Genomic DNA, 27,169 nt, shown 5'->3' on the forward strand with positions numbered 1-27,169 from the left:
AAACCAGAAAAAATATTCAGTTTGAATCAGACTGAAACCAATTTTTAAAAAAAATATTGTCAAATTGAAAATCTGAAAAAAAATGTTGTCAACTCAAAATGAAATACTTGCGTGGAGGGGAAGGGATTTCCTTTTTATCTGGCCATTTCAGAATGTTTTCACCCTTCACAAATTGGCCAAATTTGAAAATGGAATGCCATTTTGAAAAGTCAAAACAAAACATTTCAAAATGATTAAACTTTGACTTTTTTCAGCCAAAATTAAATTCAAACTGAATTTGCAAATCATTTTCATGCTCTGAAAAAATTCATTTTTGCTGAAATTACTGTTTGCCAAAAACATTTCACTCAGAGCTACTAACACACCTCTTGCCAGCAGAGCTTGTAAATTCCCTAAAACAATCAGCATGCACTGAACTAGCTGCATGTGCCACAAACGTTTTTATGATATTTCTTGCTGCAAATGGAAAGGCAGAACAGTCATCCCTAACTCATCAGGTGAATGGACTGAAGATCTGAGAACCTAAATTTAAGCCTCATCTATACTGGAAAAGTTGCACTGATTTAATTAAATTGATTTTAAAAACATCTAGTTAAACTAGTGAAAAATCTCTAATGTAGATGTGCTTAAATCAGTTTAAACCTCATTTAAATGAGTTTAGCTTAATTTGGTAATTTACCAACACAAAACAAACCAATTTAAGCAAGAGTTAAACCAGTTGAAGTGATTACATTGTAAACTGATGTGATTAAACTACCACAAATTTCCTGCTACAGACACAGTTTAAAATGGATCCTAGATAAGGAAACAGTTCGTAGTTATAAATCAATCTAGTTTTAAAAAAAATAAGCCTGTAATTTTACTTAAACATCAGCATTTCCAAATGTCTATTGTTTGTTTGTTGTGTTTTATAAAGGTAATTACAGGTAACTCTTTCATGTCCCTATCAATAGCCTTGTCAGTGAATTAAATAGAAAATACATCAAACCATTTGGTCTCTTTCCCCCTCCACCAGGAAGAGATGGTTCTATCTGGACAGGCATTAAGAGGAGAATAAAGGGAGACAATGGTGTTTCTTGTGGGACCCAAGTAACCCTGGAGAATTTAACATTTGAAACACAAATCAATTTAGTGGTGGCAAAGCTTGAAATGATGACCTTCTCCTGCTAAGATCCAGTGAATTGCTTTGCACAGCTGGGCTATTGGGCAGGACCAGGGTTTTTCTTGCTCCTGTGGTTTATCTACTGAAGGCCTCTGTGCTGTGGAGTCTTTGCTCTTCGGCTATGTCTTCACAAACAAAGTGGTTTCTTTACGCTGAGATGACTATCTCATGTTGGCTAGCTCACTGTAAAATCCTAGTGGGGACAAGGCACAGGCACTTATTACTGCAAGATAGGTAGATGAGGTCAATAGTTGACCTCAACTAGCTGCATCATGGCAGAGACTCCAGAGCTTTGTCTCCACTAGGATTGTACAAACACACCTTTTCTGGCAGTGAGGACATAACCGTTGTGTCCTAGGCATTTGGCCCCATCCTAATTGCCTATGAATATCCCACCTCTGTCTTTCTGTCTCTCACAAGTGCTGTCTGGTGGACTGGGAGCAGTCCAGGAGTAACTGAATGGTATATAGCACCCTCAAAACATTCCCATGTGTGGCCTCTGAACTGCTTCCTTTTGCAACATGGACAGGGTGGGTCCCCTCTTTGCCTGTCCCATGGCATCAATCCCTCACTGCCTCCGCTGCCCTTTCCTTACCCCATTTGGGACGCTTGGGTCCTGATAGAAGGCTCAGCTGAAACCATCATCAGACCTTTGTTAAATCCAAGCCACTTCCCCACCAAACACCTAGCCAAAGCCCCAGTTCCCAGTAAGAGTTCTGTCCAGCCAGCCGTCTCCATGCGTTATGCTTCAGCTGCTTTTGCAGTAGCCCTATAAAAGACTTGCTCAGAATTGTATGCAGGGCAGTTACCTTGCTCAGGATTGTTTTTCCATACTTCCTGAACTACAAAATGGCCAGAGGATTTTGCCTCAAGCTTTCTGAAAACATCACCTTGGAGAGGAGACCAAACTGCCTCTCAGCTCTTCTAATCAATCCCGGTTTGTTGTAGAAAGAGACAGCTGGTAGTTCCAACTAAGTACCGGGTAAAGCTCTTTAGCTTAGCCCATGATCATCCTAGTGGCCATCCTGGGGTGAACAGAACCAAAGACTGTTTGAGGAAGTCCTTCCACTGGGAGGGAATGGGCAAGGATGTTTCAACCTATGTCCCGTCTTGTGAGGCATGCCAAAGAGTGGGAAAATCTCAAGATCAGGTCAAAGCCCCTCTTCAGCCACTCCCCATCACTGAGGTTCCCTTTCAGTGAGTAGCTGTGGATATTCTGGGTCCTTTTCCAAAAAAGACACCCAGAGGAAAGCAGTACATACTGGCTTTCATGGATTTTGCCACCCGATGGCCGGAAGCAGTAGCTCTAAGCAACACCAGGGCTAAAAGTGTGTGCTAGGCATTAACAGACATTTTTGCCAGGGTAGGTTGGCCCTCCGACATCCTTATGGATTCAGAAACTAAATTTCCTGGCAGGGACCATGAAAAGCCTGTGGAAAGCTCATGGGGTGAACTACTTGGTTGCCACCCCTTACCACTATCAAACAAATGGCGTGGTGGAGAAATTAATGGAATTTTGGGGGCCATGATACATAAATTCATAAATGAGCACTCCAATTATTGGACCTAGTGTTGCAGCAGTTGCTCTTTGCCTACCGAGCTGTACCACACCCCAGTTTAGGTTTGCACCATTTGAACTTGTGTATGGCCGTGAGGTTAAGGGACCATTACAGTTGGTGAAGCAGCAATGGGAGGGGTTTATACCTTCTCCAGGAACTAACATTCTGGACTTTGTAACTAACCTACAAAATACCCTCTGAACCTCTTTAGCCCTTGCTAGAGAAAACCTAAAAGATGCTCAGGAAGAGCAAAAAGCCTGATATGATAACCATGCCAGAGAGCGTTCCTTCAAAGCAGGGGACGAGGTTATGGTCTTGAAGGCTTTCAAGACCCATAAGATGGAAGCGTCATAGGAAGGGACATTCATGGTCCAAGAGCGCTTGGGTGCTGTTAACTATCTCATAGCATTCCCCACCTCAAACCAAAAGCCTAAAGCTTTTTAAAGCATTTTAATTCTCTAAAGCCCTTTTATTCCAGGGAATTAAAGGTTTGTCAGTTTACAGCCCATGGATGAGATGACGCTGAGTGGCCCGAAGGGGTCTACTACGAAAGAAAAAGTGACAGTGGTGTGGAAGAGGTGAACCACTCCATGACCCTTGGTCATATGCAGCGATAGCAGATCAAGGAGCTGTGCACTAGCTTCACACCGACGATCTTAGCCACCCCAGGATCGACCAAAAGGGCATACCACTCCATTGACACAGGTAATGCTCGCCCAATTAGAGACCAACCTTACCAGGTGTCTCTTCAAGCCAAAACTGCTATAGAACAGGAGATCCAGAACATGCTACAAATGGGTGTAATCCACCCCTCTAACAGTGCATGGTTGTCTCCAATGGTTCTAGTTCCCAAACCAGATGGGGAGATAAGTTTTTGCGTGGACTACTAGAAGCTAAATGCTGTAACTCACCCAGACAACTATCCAATGCCACTCAAAGATGAGCTATTGGAGAAACTGGGGCGGGCCCAGTTCATCTCTACCTTAGACTTAACCAAGGGGTGCTGGCAAGTACCGCTGGATGAAGCCGCCAAGGAAAGGTCAGCCTTCATCACCCATGTAGGGCTGTATGAATTTTAATATGCTCCCTTTTGGCCTGCAAAATGCACCTGCTACTTTCCAGAAGCTTGTAGATAGTCTCCTAGCAGGATTAGGAGAATCTGCAGTCGCCTACCTTGACTATGTGGCCATCTTTTCCGATTCATGGGCAGAACACCTGGAGCATCTGCAAAAAGTCTGCATAAGGCAGGCAGGACTAATCATTAAGGCTAAAAAGCATCAAATAGGCCTAAACAGAGTGACTTACCTTGGACACCAGGTGGGTCAAGGAACTATCAACCCCCTACAGGCCAAAGTGAATGCTATCCAAAAGTGGCCTGTCCCAAAGTCAAAGAAACAGGTCCAATCCTTCTTAGGCTTGGCTGGATATTACAGGCGATTTGTACCACACTACAGCCAAATTGCCGCCCCACTGACAGATTTAACCAAAAACAAACAGCCAAATGCAGTTCAGTGGACTGAAGTCTCTCAGAACGCCTTTCACCAGCTTAAAGTGACACTCATCTCTGACCCTGTGCTAAGGGGTCCAGACTTTGACAAACCTTTCCTGGTCACTACAGATGCATCCGAGCGTGGTGTAGGAACAGTTTTAATGCAGGAAAGACTGGATCAAAAATTCCATCCTGTTGTATTTCTCAGCAAAAAAAAACTGTCCGAGAGGGAAAGCCACTGGTCAATCAGCAAAAAGGAATGTTACGCCATTGTCTACACTCTGGAGAAGCTATGCCCATACCTTTGGGGATAGTGTTTCCACCTGCAAACTGACCATGCTGCGGTACAGTGGCTTTGTATCGTCAAGGACAATAACAAAAAACTTCTTCGGTGGAGTTTAGCTCTTCAGGATTTTGATTTTGAAATACAACACATTTCAGGAACTTCTAACAAAGTGGCTGATGCACTCTCCTGTGAAAGTTTCCCAGAATCAACTGGTTAAAATTGTCCTTGAAATGTGAAAAATATTGTGAATTTTTATATAATCAGTAGTATATCTAAAGGTGTATGTGTCTTATTTATTCTGTTTTCTCCTAGAGCTCCAGGAAGAAATCACAGCCAGTGTGAAGCAGGCTGTCCAGCACGGTCTATGATTTGCGGGGCGTATCATAAAATCCCTCCTTACCTGTAAAGTGTTAAGAAGCTCAGGTAACCTGGTTGGCACCTGACCAAAAGGACCAATAAGGGGAGAAGATACTTTCAAATCTGTGGGGGATGGTTTTTGCTTTGTTCTCTTTGTTGGTTCTCTCTGGGTCAGCAAGGAATCAGGACAGGGAAAATACATCTCCCAAAGCCCTACTTGAACTAAGCATCTAGATTACAAAAATTGTAAGCAAAGCAAGGAAATGCGTTAGTTTATCTTTTGTTTTAGCTCGTGAATTTTCCCTGTGCTGGAGGGAGGTTTAGCCCTGTTTTTTTGTAACTTTTAAGTTTTGCCTAGAGGGAAATCCTCTGTGTTTTGAATCTGATTGTCCTGTAAAATTACCTTCCATCCTAATTTTACAGAGGTGCTTCTTTTACTCTTTTTTTCTGTATAATAAAGTTCTTTAAGTTTTTTAAGAATCTGATTGGGTTTTTAGTGTCCTACAAACCCAAGGGTCTGGTTTGTGCTCACCTTGTTTATTTTTCAAGCCTCCCCAGGAAAGGAGGGTGTAGGCTTAGGGGGATATTTTGGGGGAATAGGAACTCCAAGTGGTCCTTTCCCTGATTCTTTGTCTAAATCACTTGGTGGTGGCAGCATACCTCAGTCCAAGGACAAATAGAGATTTGTGCCTTGGGGAAGTTTTAACCTAAGCTGGTAGAAATAAGCTTAGGGGGTCTTTCATGTGGGTCCCCACATCTGTATCCTGGAGTTCAGAGTGAGGAGGGAACCCTGACAGGTGGGGTCCAAAAGATCTGAGTGCCTGGAAGCAGGGCGAGTATGGAAACTATTCTGCAGCCTTTCCCAGTGAGAGAGAAAAGACGATGATGTCCAGGTGATAGAGGAAGAGACAGAGAGGAGGAGGAGCAGTGGGAGAAAGAGAACACAAAGAGACAGGACTGACAGAGGGAGAGGCAAGGGGTGGGGGCAGGTGCTGAGTGAGGTCTTCCCAACACCCACCAGTAGCTGCTGCCAGTACCTGGGTTCTTTAGGAGAGGTCAAGGCCTTAGCAGAAGAGACACCCCCACCCCATCAGAATCCCTGCCTGAGGCTGGGAATTCTGCACCCATGGAGCTCCAGCTATTCGGAAGACACTTCAAAGCACACGACACAGGAAGGAACAAACAGAGGGGTTGGGACTGGGGGTAGGACCTTGCCTCTCCACCTCCCGTACCCCCATCTTAGGCATGCACTGGTGGGTTATTCTCAGAGATCAAAGTGCATTGTGTATGTTGGGGGAGGGTCAGGAGGTTTAGATTTCACAACACCAACTGCTCTTGTGCCCCCCACTCCCTTGTCACCCCATCTTGTGGGTTATCCCCATGCTTTCTCTCCCCCAGCATGGGACCAGTGAGGCCCAGTCTGTCCATTGCCCAAGCACATCCTGGGATGGTTAAGTTAATGATGGTGGTGGAAAGTTGTGGCACAAGCAACTTGTTTCTGGTGTAGCAGAGGCAACAGAACACTCCCTGGATGTGACAAGAAGGGTTGTAGAAGCCAGCTCTGCTGCTCTCACAGGTTTACCAGTGGGATCCTGGGGGAAAAAAGGGAGTGAAATAAAAATCAGATGGAAGATGCCTCTCCCTTCTTGGCTAGGACTGCTCCCCATCCCTACCCTCTCCCCAAGGCTTCTAGTGCCTAGCATCTCAAGCAACAGGGCCTTCCCTTAGAGAGAGGACAACCCAGGCTCACAGACCCCTCAGCACTGGAGGACAGCTCCTGAGCTCCCCTCCCCACTTGGTTCCCACACTAAACAATCCCGCTTTGCCCTGGGCTTCAAAGACATTCATCAGAGAATTTCATTCTCTCCCTCCCTCTGTCTGTCTCTTCTTGTTCCAGCATTCTTTTCATCCTCTCTCTCTTCCCCAGTTCCTAACCCCATCTTACTATCCTCCTTTCTGTCACTCACCGGTTGAGCTGGAAGGTCCTGCTCTTCCCCTGGCCCCCCAGTTTCTCTACACCCTCCTGGACCTGCCTGGGCTCCTCCGTCTCAGGTGACGGGACCATTGGGTCTCCATAGGGTCCGAGGATGCTGACTGTGGTGGGCGACAGGTCTGTGAGTGGCTGCTGACTCTCCTGCTGCCGCACCCCACTCTGCTGGCCAGAGTGACGACGACGCTTCTGACTACGGTCCCAGCTGCAGTGAGAGAGGGTCACTGAAACTAGGGGAGGCCTCAACCCCTAAGGTACCCAGAACCTTGAGAACAGTGGGGTCTGTGCCCCTAAGCCTCTGATACACCCAGCACCGTGAGAACAGTGGGGTCCACGTCCAAACCTCCCTCATGCACACAGCACCCTGAGCACAGTGAGATTCTTGTCCCCAAAACCCCTTCCAAGTGCACCCCACCAAGTCCAAGCAGTGTCTCTGGCACTATGAGCCCCCAGAACGAGTGGAGTCCACTCACTCCCAGAGCAGCCTTGCAGATGCCCAAGCAGGAAGACATCCACACCCTTAAACCCCACTCACCAGAACTTGAATATTATCCCAGTGGCAACTAGGACAATAATGATGGAGATTGTGATAGTAACATACAGCTGAGGATCCACACCTGAGAGAGACAGAGTAAGTGTGTGAGAGCCACATCTGACACCCGGCCAAAGGCACTGCAGGGAAAGGGGCAGGAGGGCTTGGTGTGGGGAGTCCCTCCCCTCCCACCCAAGAGTGCACTCCTGGCCTTTCACAGCAGGGGGTGCCATAAGGAACAGGGTGAAAGAGATGTAGAGCAGATTTACCTTCCCCCCGGGGCCCAAACAAGAAGGGCCTCAGCGTGGCGGGGGTCTCCCGCAGGTTGAGGCCCGCATTGTGCAGCAGCGAGTGGGAGTTGGGTTGTGCCGTTGCCATCCCGTGTGGTGAAACAAAGGTGTAACCCAGAGGTGGGAAGCCTGGATTGGCTGAGTTGGGATCACCTCCATCCTCATCTGACACTGTGGGGCCCCATACAATGGCCCAGGGGTACTGGGATGAAGGTAGCCCTTCCTCAAACCCAGAGGGGGTGGCAGGCCGGGCCCCTGGGGCCTGGCGCCTCAGCCGCATCACATGACGCAGCTCCCCATCCCGTGGTGTCAGAGATCGCTGGCGCAGTGTGATGAAGCGAGAGTCTCTCTCTGACGGTGAGATCTTGTCCCAAATGCAAACAGGCCTGGCAGCTGAGGGACTGCGACGGGCACAGAGTGGCCGGGGAGCAAGGGGACTCCGGGAGCGAAGAGACCAGACGCCATGTGAAGAGACTGCTAAGGCCAGAAGCAGGACAGTCCAGAGCTGCAGCGAGTGGAGGCAGGAAACTAGTGGGAGCATTACACTGTGGGGAGAGAGAGTTATCAGAAGAGTACCTCCTGCTGGGAGATGCCAGGACTGGAGTAGCTGAGAGCTCCCACCACAGCATTCCTATCCCCCTTCCTACGGTGGCTCTTGCAAGGAGCACTGGCTAAGTGGGGAGCTAGCCAGTGTTCCTTTCCCATTCTGCGTTGTGCCTTCTACATTATCAGTTAACTTTGAAAGTTGTGAACTTACCAGGTACCTGACTCCATAGCAGATGCAACAGTTTCTTCACTCAGCAACCACCTCGTCTCATATTCTTCACTAAGAGACAAAAAAAAAAGGAGGTCCAGTGCACATCATCTCCACCACTCCTGGTGTCCCTCAGTACTGATGTGCAGCCTTCAATCATCCCTGGCTATTCATGGCCTGGGCCCCAACAAACAGCTCTGCTGAGGCCCCTCAGTCTACAGACACCCATCTTGAATATACACACAAGCTGCAGACTCACATAGTCACACAAACACTCATGCATATGCGCACACAATTTCCCCGGGGACTGCTGCGTCTGAAGGTCAAGAGAGAAATTCAGTATCTTTGTTTGCTTGTCACTAGAACAAGTTGGAATCTTCATTCTTATGTTTGCTTATAGTGTGGAGTGAGTAATCCATTTATTTAAAAAAAAGAGACTCTTCCATTGTGTGTCACAGAAAGAGAAAATGGGAAAAAACAACAGTGATAAAGAAAATTATGAAAGTGAGAATGAATCATCTGCAAAAGTCCAGACTTCCTAAAGAATTTAAGAGCAAAAATGTGCCTACCAAATATTTAATATTTACATTCCCATTGGCTAACATGAAATTAGCTTTTCCATACCATCTGTTCCAGGTCTCTCTCTCACACTCTCTCTCTCTCTCCTTTCTGCCACTCTTTCCCACTTTCTCTATTAAAATATTGTTACCTAGCATAGATAATAGTAAACTAAGGACTGATTTTGTTGATTGGATTTATAGTCTGGCCAGGCCCATTCTCCCTACATTCTAGCATTGTTGGATCATATTAAAGGAGTTCTGTATTAAAATCACAAATGAGTTTGATTCCCCATAGTTTAAATTCCAGGGTATTACTAATTAAGAGATCTCTTGGTTTTTGGTGCTGTTTCTCTCCCTCTATGTGTGAAACTTGCAAGCTGCTAATTGTGTTAGTACATTCTAAGACAGAGTCTGTTCTCAAAGCAATACACAGAGAGAGACTCAAAGCAATACTCTAACAACAGAAACAGCACCCAGAGACTCCCCGCCCTTTTGTTGTATTAATAATTGTGATTAAAATAGAGATAGAGGATGTATGCGGATGGATGCTTGGTGTAGATAATAACTGAATGATCAGGGAGGTGCCAGCCTAAGAATCCAGTGTCCATCGGCTGAAGAAGGCGTCAAGTGGAAATAACCAGAGGACCCCCCGGAGGGCAGACTGGAATCCACCCAACAGCCTCAAGAATGGGAGAACCAAAGAACAAGATAACATCTTGGAGCCATCAGGAATGTGCTATCTGCTGATTGATTCAGCAACAGCATGATGAAGCAATTCCCATAGACTGCCATAGGAAGAAATTCCTATAAAAATAGACTCTAAAAAGTGAGAACTTGGGGGTCTGATTCTGCAAACCAACTTCCAGGAGCATGAGATGAGCATCTGACAAGGCCCTGCTCCCTCCTCATGTCCAGGCCACCTGGCCAGTGGCTTGGCATGAGCAACTCTAAGGCTGGTAACTATGATAACAACCTTGCAGAACCTGTGTGTGTGTGTGTGTGTGTGTGTGAATAAATATGAGATTGAATGGAATGTTATAACTATAACTAACTGCTTACTATGATTCTTTCTGTATTCACAATAAATGTGGTATTTTGCCTTTTTTCCCTTTAATAAGATCCTGCTGGATTTTATTTTTTTGGTACAACATTTTGGTGGAGAATTGCGAAAGGGGGAATATTGGTAAAAAACCTCAGTTATTGTAAATATTGGTGTGCACACCGCCAGCTCTAGTGAGCTAGGCATTTCTATTAGGTTAACCAGACCTGCTGGCCTCCGAGAAGGTAGCAGGGGCCCTGCTGGCCTCCGAGAAGGTAGCAGGGGCCCTGCTGGCCTCCGAGAAGGTAGCAGGGGCCCTGCTGGCCTCCGAGAAGGTAGCAGGGGAAAAACGCATAGATTAAGCTATGATTTCAGAATCTAGGCTGTGTCACTTGCTAAGTAATACCAGCAGTGACAAAGAGATTGAAATATCCATGTTAAGATGTTTAAAAGAAAACAGGGTAAGCCAGTACCAGAGGGAGGAATGGAGTCAGAAGGAACTCCAACCTCACCTTTTGTTAAAGAAATTACACCTTTTAAACAAATCCTTCAAAAATTTGGGCACAGTCCTTAGACTAAACAAGCCCTAGCTGATGTCTGCACTATTTCGGACCTAGAGGATAGATTGGCTCAGTATATCCTCATATACAAACCTTCTAGTGCTGCCAAAAGAGATGCAGCAGCAATTTGGTTGTTGTGGGAGGCATGTAAGGATTCTTCCCTCCGCTTGTCTTCATGTAAAGAGGAAAAGGCACAAACGGAAAAGGGAGCAGACAATTGGAAGGTGCTGGCTACAAATATCCAAAGCCAGCTGAAAATAGTGAAAGAGGCACTCCAGGAATACAAAAAGAGTGAAAAAGTTAACTCTGCAGAGGCTGGAGGGAATTAAGCAGTTAAACTTTGTATTTCACCCAAACAACTTTTAACCGAAAATGTTAAAAAGGAAAAGTGTTAGAGAAAGAGCATTCTTGGTTTCTTTGCAGTCATTCTGAAAGAAAAATGGGCCCTTTTCCAAAGGAATGTCTGTAAATTAGCCAGGCAAAAATAAACTGATTAAAATCATTTGACTGGACAATTTAGTCAAATTTGATAAAAGAACATAAGAGGGTTCTATTGGAACTTAACTGCCTCAAATGTATAAAGGGAATGTAAGATGTAAAAAACAGAGCAGTGTGGAAGGGATGTTAAGGAAAAGAAAACGTGTATGTATCTGTCTGTGTGTGTGTAAATATGTAAAGTTCTAAGGACCAGTTAGTTTTGTTTTTGTTTTAAATAATGCCACTAAAAATCCATTTGACTCTTTAATTCAAAGTTGCAAAACTGACAGACCTTTTTGCTAGACACAGGTAATTAGTGTTGTTTGGCTTTGGGATTTGGCATTTAACCCTTAAAAGGTAACTCAATGCTTTACAAAATTTAAAATGTTTTTAAGTTGTGGCTGCAGCAGGGCAGTCAAAATCAGGAGAATATAAAAAAAAAATTGAATTCTTTTTGTTTGTTTTTTGTTTGTTTGTTTGTTTTTGTAACAAAATAGCAGATGAGAGTTGTAGTAAAAAAAAAAATTAAAAAAAGACAGTGCCTCTCTGAAGCAACAGCAGGGGTGAGGTGCACAAAACAAAAAGAAGCAATGTTAGAAACACTGAGTCTTAAAATGGCTCTGAGTAATCAGACTGTCACTTTGATAAAGGTACATGAAAACTCTGTAAGCAAAAAAAGAAATAGTGACACCTTATGTAAAAATGGATCTAGATAATGTTATAGAAGTTAAACTATGGAAGGAATGTGCATTTGCCCCAGAACACGTGCAGGGTATATTGTAGAAGGGGCAAACGAAATGCAAACATACCATGCTACTTAATTAAAATGCTATTAGGGCTCCAAAGGGAGCCACAATAGGTTGGGTTTTCTTTTTCAGATTGCTGTGTGTTTTGGAAGCAGAAGTTAAAAGTAATCAAAACTCTGGTGAAAGTTGATTGTGTCCCTTTTAAGATAGAGTCTCTGAGCTGCTGATGGCTTTAAATCCAAAAGCAGGAAGTTTCTGTGAAAATGCAAATTACCCAAATGATAAAGGAAGGAAAGAACTAGCAGCACAAAGGAGCTGCAGATAAAGGACATACCTGGTCAGCAAACAAATTGTCTAAATAAAAGGCATGGGATAACAAGATAATTTTAATAAATTTAATGATCATAAGTATCCGTGTAACAACGTATAGTGTGTATGATTTTTGGAAAAATCCTTTAAGGTAGTATGGTAATGATGCTTCTCAGTTATTACCTGTAAATAAAACTTAAAGCTTAACACAGCAGGAAAAACATTATAAACTTGGTCTGCTGTATAAGAAGGCTCCGATGAAGTGAGCTGTAGCTCACGAAAGCTCATGCTCAAATAAATTGGTTAGTCTCTAAGGTGCCACAAGTACTCCTTTTCTTTTTGTATAAGAAGGAAAACTCAGGGATTTAATGACTAAACAGTGGGATAATTTCCCCATAAACCTTAAAAGATAAAAGCCATTGAAACCTGGCCTGCCTATAGAACAAAAACAGGAAAATGTGGGGGCAATTCCTCTGTTTTGCCTGCAATCAGCAAGGGTATTTGTAAAAGAAATATTTTAAGCAATAATCTGCCACCCCAAAAGGGGTAGAAACATGTTCTTTTTGTCTTTCAGAAAATCAGGAAAAGCTGATGCCAGCTGAAAAGCAACCCAATACCATGAATCTACTATCACAATAGAAATTGTGTTCTGTGTTCTATGTTTTGTCTTGTGTTTTGTCTTGTTGCTAGCACTGTTGTGTGTTTTAAAAAAAAAAAAAAAAAATACTGAAGACATGCAGGAACTTAAAAATAAATTAAGCTTTCTGTCCCAGCTACAGGACAGCCTGATACAAAAACAAGTACATGCCAATGTAGACTTGGTCCAAATTGGTCTGGGTAACCTAAAAGGCCGATGGAATCTTTAGTAATGGCTTAATACTACCACATGGCTTATCCATAAGAAAAAAAAAATATTAGAAATAGGAAACTACACAGCCATAGCTATGGGATGCACTGAAATGCAGAAACTTGCACTAGCTACTTTGGAACACAAAATGTTCTGGGTCATATTGGGAAATATTAAGGGTTTGATGCATTTGTTAAAAAAGAAAGAGATCACTGTTTGACACTTATCAATATGAATGGATGCAATATGTTTCCAGTATTGTAAACCAGACTTGTTAATGGGAGAAATTGTTGTCAAAATTGCACACCAACAGTCCCTGGAGGCAAAGGTATTGAAGGTTCGCCCACTCCCCATATTACACATGGGATCCTTCTGGCTACCCTGGACCTTGAGCCAGTGCGCTGGGGAGGGAGGGAAGCTATTGGACACTAGAGGTTGTACCGAATGGACTCCTCAAAAATGGGTGTGCCTCACCTTGCCTGTTGCCCCAGAACCTTGTAGTAAAGATACATCACTGGGATCATGTATGTGGCATGAATTGGAATCACAAACTCAAATTGCCTCACAGTACTTTCTCTTGAATAGGCTACATAGAAAGTGACACTGACGATTATAAATCTTAGTGTCAAAAGGGGGATTATGTTGGATCATATTAAAGAAGTTCTGTATTAAAATCACAAATGAGTTTGATTCCCCATAGTTTAAATTCCAGGGTATTACTAATTAAGAGATCTCTTGGTTTTTGGTACTGTTTTTCTCCCTCTATGTGTGAAAGTTGCAAGCTGCTAATTGTGTTAGTACATTCTAAGACAGAGTCTGTTCTCAAAGCAATTCACAGAGAGAGAGACTCAAAGCAATACTCTAACAACAGAAACAGCACCCAGAGACTCCCCGCCCTTTTGTTGTATTAACCATTGTGATTAAAATAGAGATAGAGGATGTATGTGGATGGATGCTTGGTGTGGATAATAACTGAATGATCAGGGAGGTGCCAGCCTAAGAATCCAGTGTCCATCGGCTGAAGAAGGCGTCAAGCGGAAATAACCAGAGGACCCCCCGGAGGGCAGACTGGAATCCACCCAACAGCCTCAAGAATGGGAGAACCAAAGAACAAGATAACATCTTGGAGCCATCAGGAATGTGCTATCTGCTGATTGATTCAGCAACAGCATGATGAAGCAATTCCCATAGACTGCCATAGGAAGAAATTCCTATAAAAATAGACTCTAAAAAGTGAGAACTTGGGGGTCTGATTCTGCAAACCAACTTCCAGGAGCATGAGATGAGCATCTGACAAGGCCCTGCTCCCTCCTCATGTCCAGGCCACCTGGCCAGTGGCTTGGCATGAGCAACTCTAAGGCTGGTAACTATGATAACAACCTTGCAGAACCTGTGTGTGTGTATGAATGAATGTGTGAATAAATATGAGATTGAATGGAATGTTATAACTATAACTAACTGCTTACTATGATTCTTTCTGTATTCACAATAAATGTGGTATTTTGCCTTTTTTCCCTTTAATAAGATCCTGCTGGTTTTTATTTTATTGGTACAACAGCATGGCACTAAGAGGCATGGTGTTGCTACCCTTCATGCCCTGGAGATGCTCCATCTCTCAGGCCCCTCCCTCTAAGCAGTGCCCAGTGGAGTCCCAGACTCTTTTCCAAGATGTGGGGGTGAGGAGGTGCCTGACACTGGGAGTCCGTTATAAAGCAAAACCTTTACACAGAAAATCAATATGAAAATTTTCTGAATATTCTGAAAATTCTGAAAATTTCTTTGTGGTAGCTACATAATATTATCCTCAGGGTCAATGAGGACGTGTATGTGCGGGGAACCCATTGACAGGTCCTGCTGCTCTGTCTTGGTACCCAGTGGAGGGGTGGAAAACAGTCTGTGTGTGCATATGTCTGGGTGAAACTCATGAATCACTGAGCATGGAGAATGTCCTGCCAGGGCTGACTCAAGGGCCAACCTGTTGCACAACTTCCACTCCCAAGCTCCACAGAGCCCTTTGGAGGTTTTTGCCATCCCCTCCTGTTTAGTCTCCCCCTGTCATGTCATTAATTAAAAACAATCCCCCCCTCCCCACACCCTTTTAAATGAAAGTCCCTTCCTATTGGTAGGTAACGAGTGTCACACCAACTGTGGGGCAAGGGAGATGTCCTCCCTGACGTGTTAAGTGGGGATATTTTTAGGTCTCTTCTGCTAAATGTTTAAACAAGTTTCACAGAGGGGGAAAAACCTCATCCATCTGCTAATGCAACCTCTCCCGCTCCCACACGTGACAGGATGACCCTGTGAAGAGAACCTGGGGTTCCCCTGGATACGAAAATGGGGGGAGATCAGTAGCCACTCTTGCCACTGCATCCCATTGATGCAGGGGTTACATTACTCCCAAGCTGTGATGGATAGAGTGAGACCTAGAACTTGCATGGAAGATGTTCAAATGCAGCTCAGCCCAAAGACACCTGATAGGGTGAGGTTCCCGCAGAGCCCAAAGGATTCCTAGCAGGACCTAGGTTATCTGGATTATTATCATAGAATATCAGGGTTGGAAGGGACCTCAGGAGATCATCTAGTCCAACCCCCTGCTTAAAGCAGGACGAATCCCCAGTTTTTGCCGCAGATCCCTAAATGGCCCCCTCAAGGATTGAACTCACAACCCTGGGTTTAGCAGGCCAACGCTCAAACCACTGAGCTATCCCTCCCACGCATCATGTTGCCCTAGAAGATTAAACATGCTTGAGAGACTGGCAGCAAATCCTTATGCTACTGTCCCAGGGCATGGACCCCTTTGTATTTTGGGAATGACAGTGTGAAACCCAGCGCTAGTGTCCTGGGGTGTGGATCCCACCAGGCTCAGAAGGTTGGTGTGCGAATCCTAGCAATAGTGCTCCGAGGTGCAGCTTACCACCTGCCCAGACTGCACTAGACATTAGGGCCCCAGGATAAGGATCCTGCTGTGCTTAGGGGCTGGGAATGTGAATTCCAGAGGTAGTGCTCTGTGGTGCAGATCTTTCTGCACTCAATGGCTGGGAGTAGGAATCTGGCTGCTATTGTCCTGGGGGTGGGAATCCTACATGGAGGATGGGAGTGTAAATCTCTGTGCTACTGAACTGAAGCTTCGTTCCACCTATACTTGGGAGGGGATGTTGGGAGTGGAATCCCAGCACTTGGGAGTTTAGGTGCAGGTGGCATGAATCACAGTCCTAATGCCCTGTAATGCAGATCCTGCTGTGCTTAGGGGCTGTGAGTGTGAATGTGTGTGTCAGTGCCTCAGGCTGTGTTAAAGATCTGGGAATGCAAATCCTGGTGCTAGCACCCTGCAACACAGTACCTGTGTGCATGAGTGTGTGAATTTCAGCCCTAATGTCCTGGGGGTGTGGATGCCACTGCCTCTGGCAGCTGGAAGTGTGAATCCCAGGCTGGTACCTGCAGGTGCAGATCTTCCTGTGCTCAGGAGCTGGGAGTCTGAATCCAGCTTTACTCCGGGGCTAGAAGCAGGAGTTCTGGTGCCCTTGGGTGGGGATTCCACTCTGATGCTGGCAGACCAGGTTCTAGTTTATGCCACGGTCCCCTTGTCTCAACTGAAGACCGACAAACATACAACTGGAATCAGTCTGGTTCACCTGTGTGTTAATATTGTTAAAATAACTACAGTAAAACCCCACTATAATGCGATAATTGGGGTCCAAAAAATTTGATAGCGATAAATATGGGGGTCGCTTTTGAGCGGGGTTACAAAAATTTACCATTTCAAGCCAGTCAGTTTAAGTCTTGTTAAAAACCACGGTTATCCCAGCGTGTTTTAAACACAGAAGTAATAATTTAATTACATGTATATGAAAGAAACATGTGAAATGGACTATACTAATCATTGCGCAGAGTGCAAAGTCAATCTGGTTGCATGACTCCATAATTTTAAATTTCATCACTTCTTTAAAAAAAAAAAAGCTATCTAGTGTGGTCTGCTTATTTGCTGTTGGCTTCTAGCAAAGTCAAGAATGCTTCCGAGTCGGAGGATTTTGACGCTGTCCACGTCTTGAGTTTCCAGCCCCTCAAACTAGCTTCTAAGTGCTCTACTACCTTGGACACTTTTGGTGGGGGAGTTGAGGTGCCATCATCCTCATCATTGTCATTAGCGCCACTGGTTTTGGGCTCTGGTGGTGCAGCTTCATTCTTCCCATTGACATTTGCAACAATTTCGTCATCTGAGATGTGTTCATATATGGGGCAGATGTCATCTGCTGAAAACCGGCTGAGGATATCATGATGACTGTGCTCATATTCTCTGAGTGCTTCTTGGGCTAAACATACGTTGTCTTCAATGAATCTTGTAAATTCAAGCTCGTTGTCATTACCGTCATCGTGTGTAGATGACAGAAAAACTGGACCAAGACCCTTTATCCAGCATCGTTCAATGCAACGTGCAGAGATAGCATCCCAGGCTTTCCCGCCAAGGTGACAGACTTCTTTCAAGTTGAGTGACGCCAGTGATGTGTCGGTGGAGGAGCTGTTATCCGCTACCATCCACTTAATCATTTCACTATGATAGTTTTGCTTAAATACCAATATGATGCCTTAGTCCAGTGGTTGGATTTCTGATGTAGAGTTCTTTGGGAAATGAGATTTTAATCTTGCCATCACAACGGACAAGATTTTCTGCTGTGGGGTGAGCAGGGCAATTATCCAGCAGGAGGAGAGCTTTTTCCTCCTGCTTGAGTTTTTGCAAAGGAGCCCAAATGGCTGGCACGAAAGTTTTATGGAACCAGTCTTCAAATATGGAGCTATTCATCCATGCATTCTTGCTGTTGGTATATTCAAAGGGAAGGGCCTTCCTATTAACATGATGAAAACATCTGGGAGACCTCGCTTTTCCGATCATCAGAGATCTGACTTGTTTTGCATCAACAAGTCTGACAGCCACAAAGAGAGTGACTCGGTCCTTCCTCTGCTTAAAGCCTTCTCATTTGTGACTATCAGTCCTGGTTGCGAGGGTGCGATCGGGTAATATTTTAAAGTATAAACCAGTCTCATCACAGTTGTAAACTTGATCGGCTGTGTAGCAACCTTCCTCCAGCAACATTTTAAGCTCAACTGGGTAGGAATCAGCAGATTCTTTATCAGCTGAATGGATTTCCCCAGACACAAGAACTTGGCTTATAGTTCTTAAATCTGTCCAGCCAGCCATTACTCGCCTTAAATTTGGCTTCATTTCCATTGATAAGGCGATTGAATTTCTCACTTGAACTTTCAGAATAGGGCCAGAAACGGGAACTCCTTCTGAGCGAGCCTGGACAAACCATTGGTACAAGGCTGAATCTAGGCTTTCGTCATTAGCAAACTTGACCTTTTTACACTGTAAACCAGTTTCCTCTTCAAGAATGCAGGGTAGGCTACAGAGCTTTTCTTCTTTTTTCCACCCTCGCAGAGTGGACTCGCTAATTCCCAGATCTCTAGCAAGCTGAGTTTGTTGTTTGCCCTTCTTTAGTTGATCCAGGGCATACAATTTCTCTTGGGCAGAAAATGACTTGCGTTTCCGAATGGCATATCCATAATGGTAAAATATTTTTTAAAAAAAATATAGGAAACTAATAATAAGTTCATAGGCAAACACCATACACACGTACAACCCAAGAACTAAGTGCAGTGGGCCTGCAATGGCCACGAGTCACTTTATCTTATAAGACCGGAAGAACACGGTTTATTTATAAATGTCATAAAAAAAGTATTCCGGTAAAATGCGAACAGTATTACGGCCTTAAAGGGGAGCCAACTTATGATCACGTTATATCCGAATTTGCATTATTGCGAGGTTTGACTGTATTAGAATTATAAGGATGTGTTTAGTCTCTATTGAATGCTTGTGAGTTGCTGCATGCATTAATCTCACATAATCTGTATCCCATATTTAGGCCCCTACCAATTTCACAGTCATAGGATTTTTAAAAAAATCATACATTTCTTGATTTCTGCTATTTAAATCTGAAATTTCATGGTGTTGTAATTGTAGGCATCCTAACCCAAAAAGGAGTGGTGAGTGTGGGGGAGTTTTTGTATGCTTATTTTTGGGGGGGGGGGGGGGGGGGAGGGTTGCAGTACTGTTGTCCTTACTTCTGCGCTGCTGGTGGTGGGTGGTGGTGATGCCTTCAGAGCTGGGCAGCTGGAGAGCGGTGTCTGCTTGCTGGGAGCCCAGCTCTGAAAGCAGAGCCCCTGCCAGCAGTAGCACAGAAATAAGGGTGGCATGGTATGGTATTGCCAGCCTTACTTCTGCTCTGCTGCTGGTGGGGTGCTGCCTTCAGAGCTGGGCACCTGACCAACAGCCGCCACTCTCTGGTCACCCAGCTCTCAAGGCAGTGCAGAAGTAAGGTTAGCAATACCATGACCCCCCCTAAAATAACCTTGCTACCCCCTTGCAACTCCCTTTTGGGTCAGGGCCCCCAATTTGAGAGACGCTGGTCTTCCCTGTGAAATCTGTATTGTATAAGGTAAAAGCACACAAAAGACCAGATTTCACAGTCCATGACACACTTTTCCATGGCTAGGAATTTGGTAGGGTCCTACCCATGTTGTAAGGCAATATTTGAGCAGTTGTATTGTGAACCTCTGAACTGTGTAAATCCCCAGACAGGAGAGAGACATCAATTAGTGTAAGGTGCTGATCTTCAACAGAAGGGTGTTACAGCCTCCCCAAAAGGAAAAGTCCATTGATGGGATGTTGAGACTGGAATTTCCCTGTGTACCATCAACAAAAGGATAAAAGACTTTTACTATTCTGCCGTTCTCCCTGTGAAGAAGAGTCAATCAAGTGGACTCCTTCCATCAGCTAAGTTTGCAACTCAGAGGATAGGGCAGGAGCAGAATAAAAACCCCAAACAAAAGGAACTTGGGATCTCTATGCAGCTTGGACTTGGGAGGGTGTGGGGAGGTGTTTCTAAGCATAAGCAAGAGATCCCCAGCTGCTTAACTTGGGTTAGCCCTAACCAACATATGGAGTTTGCTTATTACAGAAGCTTCTATTACCTGATGAAATTTAAGACTGTAACTCATTTGTGTATCTATGTTTACATGCTTTATCCTTGTAAATAACTCTTTAATTTCCTTTTCCTATTTAATAAATCTGTATATAGTTTATTGTAAGATTGGCTCCAAATAATGTTTTTGGTGGGAGATCTAACGTGCAACTGACCTGGGGTAAGTAACTGGTCCTTTGGGTCTGAGAGTAGCTTGAATACTGCTGTGATTCTTGGTGTAAGAGACCATCTATCACAGAGGTAGGCTCACTTAGGTGGCAAGATAAATCAGAGTACCCAAGGGGACTGTCTGTGACTCCATGAGAAGGCTGTTAAAGTACCTGAGGAGTTTTCACTTGACACTTGGTTGCTGAAATCTAAGGGTAGAACTCACAACTGATTTGGCGTTTGTGCCCAGGTTCCTAAAACTCTGCCCTGAGGTTGGTACCACGCTCTTGAGTCACTGCAGGCAGCATTACACGCACTATGCACCCAGACTTAGACTGTGAATACTGAAGCTAATGTACTAACTAGGAGCAGATCTCATTGTGCTTGGAGGCTGGGAACGGGAATCCCAGTGCTGTTACTCTGGGTTGTGTAGCCAGCTGCATTCACCTCACTGGTTCTGGTTTCCTGTGTCAGAGATCCCACAGTTCTTGGAAACTAGGAGCGTGAATCTTGGTGCTTATGCCACAAAGCATGGATACCACTGAGCCAAGGGACTGGCAATATGCCTCTCAGAACTAATGCCCTGGGCAGTCTGCTGCACTCATGGGCTGGAAGCATGCATTCCTGTGTTAGTAGGCTGAACCCAAGATGATGCTCCACTTGGATGCTGTGTATATGACTCCCACTGCTAGTGTCCTGAACTGCAGATCCTGTTGCATTCAGTTGGAATTCAAAAACTCATTATTGACAACTGTTGATCCATGCCAATGCCTCTCATAGGTGGGAGCCAAGAACACTCAATTCTTTCTGCCATCCTATTCAATATAAAACTGTAGAGAGAAATAGGGAGACTGCAAGGGCTGAGGTGCCAGCAATAAGCAAATAGCCAACTCTGCATCAGTTGTTATCTGCACTGTCCAACTGCTGGAAGTTGAAGTGAGACAAATTTAAATAAGGGGCAAATTTTTAACAATAAGGATCCCACAATAGAATAATTTACCTCAGACTGTGATGGATTGTCTTTAAATGGATATATTTCTAAAAGATATGCTGTAGCTCAGCCAGAAGTTATGGGCTTGATGAAGGAAATAAAATTGATGAAATTCTATGGTCTGTGCTATACAGGAGGTCAGATGAGATGATCACAATGGTCCCTTGAGGCCTTGGAAACTATAAATCTCAGAGTTTTCTTGATGTCTTGCAGTGAACAACATCTGAATAATGAGCAACTGATTAAAGCTGAATACGTACAAGACAGGTCATACTAGTGGGAAGAAGGTAGCCAGGGATGGTTTAAAGATTGCACCTAATTCTATCTGACTTGGCTCTGGCCATAGTGATCTGTATATTTGTAACATCTAAATAAGACTTTTGCAATACTCTATATAGGAATGAAGCACTTTACCTTCAGAGCACTTTGGCTAATTCAGAATGCATCAGCCTGTTTGTTCAGCAACATATTTTTCTGGAATGCATCACCCTGCACTCCACGCAGGGCCCCCATTGAACACAGAGCCAATTCAGGGTCTCCATCCTGATATTCAAAGCCCTCCATGGGACTGACCCCAGTGACATGAGCACTCAATCACCTCTCCCTCTGCGATGATTGCCTCACATGACAAATACCTTCCACTGGAATAATGAAATTGTCAACCTGGGGGAAGGGGGTGGCTCATGATTATGAGGAACAGAACATTCATAGGAGCTGGGCCAAGACTATGGACCTCACTACCAGATAAAACAACATTGCCCATTAACTCCACCTCATTGAGAGCTAAAGGCAAACTCCCTCTTTGCTCAGTCTAACCCACACCAAATTCCTACTCTTTATAATAATTTAAAAAGCCAAAACAAAACTGAGCATGACCCACTCACCACTCAGCAAGGAAGAGAGTGAAATCATGTCTGTCACTGAGAAGTGTTCACATACTGTGGTGGCAGCCATCTGTGTACGAACCTGGATAGACTGGGGTCTGGGACTGTGAATCCCAGTGGCAGTGTTTAGCAGCAGACTCCACTAAGCCTGGGCATTGTGAATCTCAGGGCTAATGTGCCAAGGTGCCAATCCCATCATACTTGATCAGTAGGAGCGCAAATCCTGGTGCTAGTGGCTCAAGGTATGACTTGCTCTGGTTTTTAGGGCAGGAAGTGTGAATCCCAGTGTTAGAGAACTGGGAAAGGAGGCATTTGCCCTAAGGTGTGGATTCTGCTGCACTTGGGTGGGGTTAGGAGCCTGGGAGCGTGAATTGCAAATGCTAATGTCCTGGGGATGTTGAAATCATGGTACTAATTCACTTGGGCTAACCCATTGTCACTGTGCTCGGGGCTGGGAAATGGGATCCCACATCCTGTGGGATGTAGCTGTGTTTGGAGGCTGAGAATTTGAATCCAGGGTGATGAATGTCTGTGGATGCTGTGCTAGCTGAAATTGTGAATCCCGTGCTAATACCCCACCGTGTTGGTCCCATAGTGCTGGGAGTGTGAACCCAATGTTAATGCACTGGGGTGAGGATCTTGAAGTGTTCAGTGACTGGCAATGGGAATCCCAATGCAAGTGTCCTAGGGCATAGATCCCAGTGTGCTCAGATACTGGGCACGTGAATCCCAGGTGCCCACTGTCTGGGGGAACGATTCTGGGTGTGCCTTTCGGGGATGGATTTCCTTGTGCTTCGGGCCAGAGGTGTGAAGTCAGTGCTTGTACACTGGGCGTAGATCTGCATTTGGGAATTGCGAGTGTGACCCCCTGTGGTAGCGCTCTGGGGGTGCGGATTCCGGGCACCGTGTTGTGAGGATTCCCCCGCATGTGTAACAAGTATGTTGATTCTCTGCCTCTCCAATTTCCCTCACAGTCCCCTATGTCCAAATCCTCGGCTCTCCAGTCTCCCCTGCACGCTTCCTCCAGCGCCAGCTCCAGCACAACAGGTCTCCTGGGGCCGCAGGGCTGGGAGTATTGGACAGGGCGAGAGGCATCCGCCCCGGAGCCAGGTGAGGGGTGTTCGCGGAAGACAGCTGCGGCTGGAGGCGGGGAGCGGCCAGGGACCCCGAGAGCCAGGCGGGCAGGGGAGGAAGGACGTGGGGAAGGATGCGCCCCCCTCCCCAGCCCCGCCCATCCAGCCGCATCCCCGGGACCGTCCGCGGCGCCCGGAGGCAGGGAACAAACTCACCTTGCGGGCAGACGCCCGAGGGCCAGCCGGAGCGGGGGAGCCCGGGGCTAGGGGGGCCCGGCTAAGTCGGCTGCGGCCGGTGCCTCGCATGGCCGGGCGGGCGGCTCGGCGGGGCTGAGCCCTGGCTGCAGGAGACCGAGAGACTGTCTTGAAATAAACAGCTGCTGAGGGCTGGGCCAGCTCCGTCCTGCCTCTGTCTCTCCTCGCTGGCTGCCTTTAACCCCCTGGGTGCCGTCTCGCCCGCCGAGCAGACGCAGCCCCGGCTGGCTGTGCAGGCAGAGCTGGGGGCGGGCAGCCTGAGGCGGGAGAGCCGAGGCTGGGGCCCCGCGAACAGCCCAGAGCTTCGGAGCGACTGGAGCCTTAACCCCGCCCGAGAGCCTCGGTCCTGCCTCTGCCCGCCGCCGCCCAGCCCCGGAGCTCTCCCTTTCCCGCCCCGCAGCGCTCCCGCCCAGCCCCTGCTCCGGGGTCAGCCGCCAGTGCCCCCGAGCCCCCGCCGCTCAGCCTCCCCTCTCCTCCGCACACCCCATCCACCCCCCGCCTTGTGCCCCCCAACAGACCTGGCCCCCAGCAGCTGAGCCCTCCTGCTCCCTGCAGCAAGACCCGTCCCCTCCCCTCCCCTCCCCTCCCCCGGCTCAGTCTGTCTGTCTGTCTGTTTTCCCCGCTCATCTGGCTGCTTATTGTTAGGATCTTAACGGGAAGCGATTACGTTGCTATGGAGAGAGGTGTCTCCAAGGGACCCGTCACTTCTGGCTTGAGCGCTACCCAGTGAAGTCAGACGCCAGAAAGGTCTGTCCTTGGGAGGAGTGATGCAGAACACCCCCCCCCCCACGCCCCCCTTGGAAAGCCCCTCTCCACAATCTTCCCGCTAGACTCACTTCTTCCTCAAACTCCCTCCCCATCATCCCTGCCCCCTCGAGCCCCCTCCCCCATAAACCTTCCAAAATCTCCTCCCCCTTCCCAATCCTGTAACCTCACCTCTGTAATCTCCTCTCTCCCAAAAGACCCCCAACACCCACCCAGAATATCCCACCTCCAGGATATTCCCCTTCTCTGGAATCTTCTGATCCGTGTCTCACGCAGAAATTACCCAGTGATTACCCTCCCAAGAGTCACCCCCGGAACCCTCCCCCTTCCCCAAAATCGCCTCTAAAACCCTGGACCCCTCCTCTATGCAGCAGTTCTTCTTTTGAGACCCCCCACCCAACACTCAGCATAGTGCCCCACCAGAACAGGACTGCCCCTTTCCCTTACCCTCTTCCTCTACCAGATGCCCACTTCAGATCTCTCCTGATGCCACTGGAATCTCCATCTCTCTAATATCCCCACTAGACTCCCCTTGCCCCAAACTTCAGATCTTCAGAATCTATTTGTGATCCTCTAGATCAAACTTAGGCAACTGTTGTTATCCTTCTAAAGTAGTGAACTGAACTGTTTGTATGCCTGGGGGAGTTTGTGCATGGCAGGGTGTCTGGGTGACAGATGTACTGTGTGTCAGTGTATGTGTTTGGGGGAGCGTATCAGTGTCCACACTCTGTGTGTCAATGTGTATGTGCTTCTGAGTGTGTATTTGGATGTGTTGCTGTGTGTATTTGGGGATGTCTGTGGAAATGTTTACATTTCAGTGTATGAGAATGTGTTTGTGTGTGCCAATTTAATCGTACTTTAAATACTTTGTTGGCATGACAAGCTATACAAGTGTTGCCAAAATGTATTGAGACAGGTGTCCATCAGAGGGGAGTATGATTTGCCTAGGAAAGGACTTCACCCTGTGTTTGGTGTTTGATTCCCTATGTCCATTTGTTATTTGGATCCATTCCTGGCTGTTTCTGTATGGGAATAGCTGTGCTTGTTTTGAGTAAATCTCTGAGTGTGTGTTTGAGGCTAGAGGGGTTAGGGGTGTGTGTCTGAGGGTTGCGGATGGGGTCAACATGCAAATATTCCCTTCACCACAAAGTACTAAACACAAAGCATAGTCTAAATCCAGAGGGGAGCAACTGTGCAACCAACAGTTGACAGAGGAGAGACAGAAAGACATTTTCCATTCCAGACTCTGAAATATGAGGGAGCAAGAAAGCCATTTCCTCACATTCTCATCTCCCAATGGATGAGGAAAGACTGTTCCTGACCTTGGGAGAGAGACAGAAAAGGTATATACTATATAGCATTATATAGCAACCTGCCATTACATTAGGAATGGACATTGATGACAAATGGACACACAGGATCAAACCTCAAGAACCGTGTGAAGCCTGGAACAGACTATACCCACCTTTAACAGATATATGAGGAGACTGTGTCTATTACACTTTGTCAACACTTCTATAGATTGTCATGCCAATAAATCATAGTCAGTTGTTTGAGGGTGTCCGTATGTCTATTTCATGTGTGTATATGTGGTCAGTGTGTGCTTCTTGTGTGTGTTTTCACATGCCTGTCTAGGAGAGTCAGTGTGTGTTTCTTGTGTCTAGAGAATCAGTTGAGTGTGTGTGTGTCTGGGGGCATCAGCATGCATGTGTGGTTGTGCATGAGGTTGATGGTGAGATCTTGTGTGTTTGGAGGGATGTCAGTGTGTATGTTGTGGTGGGGAGGTCAGGATTTGTGTTTGCATTGGGAGAATTTTAGCGTGTGTGTATCTGGAGAGAGGTCTATGTATGTGTGCCTCAGAACCTCACCTCTTCTCCATCCCCATGATTTTATGTGGGGGTATTATCCAGGCTACTCTCCCATTCTCCAGCCTTTTCACCTCTAGCCCTCCTGGGACTTGTGCAAATGATTTGTAGAAACCTCACTCTGCTAATCCTCACCACACTCACTTTATGCAGCCAGTGATATATAGAGGACCAGAGACACCACACTGTGGGTGGGGTACATAGTGCCACCACTTCTCCCAAAATCAGACATCTTAATCCTGTGCATGTTAGCATGCAGTCTTCTCCTGGCTTTCTCCCTCTCTCCCACTCCCTCCTTCCCTTTTCCTGACCTACGAGTTAACTAAGGGGTATGAGGCTCCAGAAGGGGCTAAACTAGCCACTCAGGCTCCTGCTGACCTTTTCAAATTCTGGTGAATGCATTTATTATAATTGGGAAGCACAAAAGAGAGGAGGAAATTCAATCAGGAAAAAGGTCAGTTAAAGGGCGAAGATCCAAATGATGCAAAGCCTGAAAATCTCCCCAAGAGCAAAAACACAGGAGGAAGAAGTCAGAGAAATGGGAGATACAGAGCAAGTCGTCCCCCCTGCCCCCCACACGCCTGGGGTGAAGATAATGCAAGGTTGTTAAGAAAAGGAGAGAGATAGACAGATGAAGGGGGTAGGCGGAAAGGACGGGAAGGTGCTAGGCTGATATCTGGGTGAGATTAGCCTGAAGGGGTTATGACGAATTTAGGGGATGGGCACTGGTTAAGGGACTTTTTATTTTAAAGGGGTAGGATGGGCAGGTCACTGTGAGGTTAGGGAGTGCTTTGGGTGAGGGGGTTGTGGTGTGATTAGGGTGAGAAGGTTATAGTGACAATGGAGTAAGGGATTAGGGTGAGATTGGTGAAGAGGCTTGTTACTGTAAAGTTTGGATGAAGGGGTTGGGATGAGGTATTAAGGACTAAAGGTTTAGAGGAGGCGGATAGGGTGACATTATACACAGGGTATTATTTGGAAGGGGTTAAACTTAGGATAGTGTAAAGGTTAAAGGATCAGAGTGAGCTTAAGGTATTGATTAGGGTGATAGTGGTACTGTGAGGTCAGGCTCATGCCTTATCTGTTACGGCAATTATATATCCTAACCACTCCCTCCCTCCTCCCAATAAAAACACAAACAAAAACCAAAACCCTAGCAGTGATATAGACACATTTCTAGCTGGAGATGGTAAAA

General features: G+C 46.0%; 1 protein-coding gene across 7 annotated transcripts in view; it reads right to left on the minus strand.

Moving 5' to 3' along the window:
• Nucleotides 1-421: 421 nt before the first annotated feature.
• Nucleotides 422-27,169, minus strand: part of PIANP (PILR alpha associated neural protein) — a 39,565-nt gene continuing 12,817 nt past the window's right edge. For 2 of the 7 annotated variants that reach the window (XM_084620698.1, XM_084620697.1), the window contains 6 exons: nucleotides 23,306-23,430; nucleotides 8,423-8,491; nucleotides 7,645-8,210; nucleotides 7,379-7,460; nucleotides 6,821-7,048; nucleotides 422-6,445 (listed from right to left, as the gene is read on the minus strand). In XM_084620698.1, the coding sequence (XP_084476824.1) occupies nucleotides 6,424-6,445; nucleotides 6,821-7,048; nucleotides 7,379-7,460; nucleotides 7,645-8,210; nucleotides 8,423-8,439 (915 nt within the window). In that variant the 5' untranslated portion in view covers nucleotides 8,440-8,491; nucleotides 23,306-23,430 and the 3' untranslated portion in view covers nucleotides 422-6,423. Of the gene's footprint in view, nucleotides 6,446-6,820; nucleotides 7,049-7,378; nucleotides 7,461-7,644; nucleotides 8,211-8,422; nucleotides 8,492-16,392; nucleotides 16,516-23,305; nucleotides 23,658-23,862; nucleotides 23,909-24,011; nucleotides 24,095-27,169 lie in introns of those variants that run through there. The other 5 variants (XM_084620700.1, XM_084620699.1, XM_084620703.1 and 2 more) reach the window with 5 other exon arrangements.

This window comes from Lepidochelys olivacea (assembly GCF_965140295.1).
Source record: "Lepidochelys olivacea isolate rLepOli2 genome assembly, chromosome: 1".
NCBI classification, from domain to species: Eukaryota; Metazoa; Chordata; order Testudines; family Cheloniidae; genus Lepidochelys; species Lepidochelys olivacea.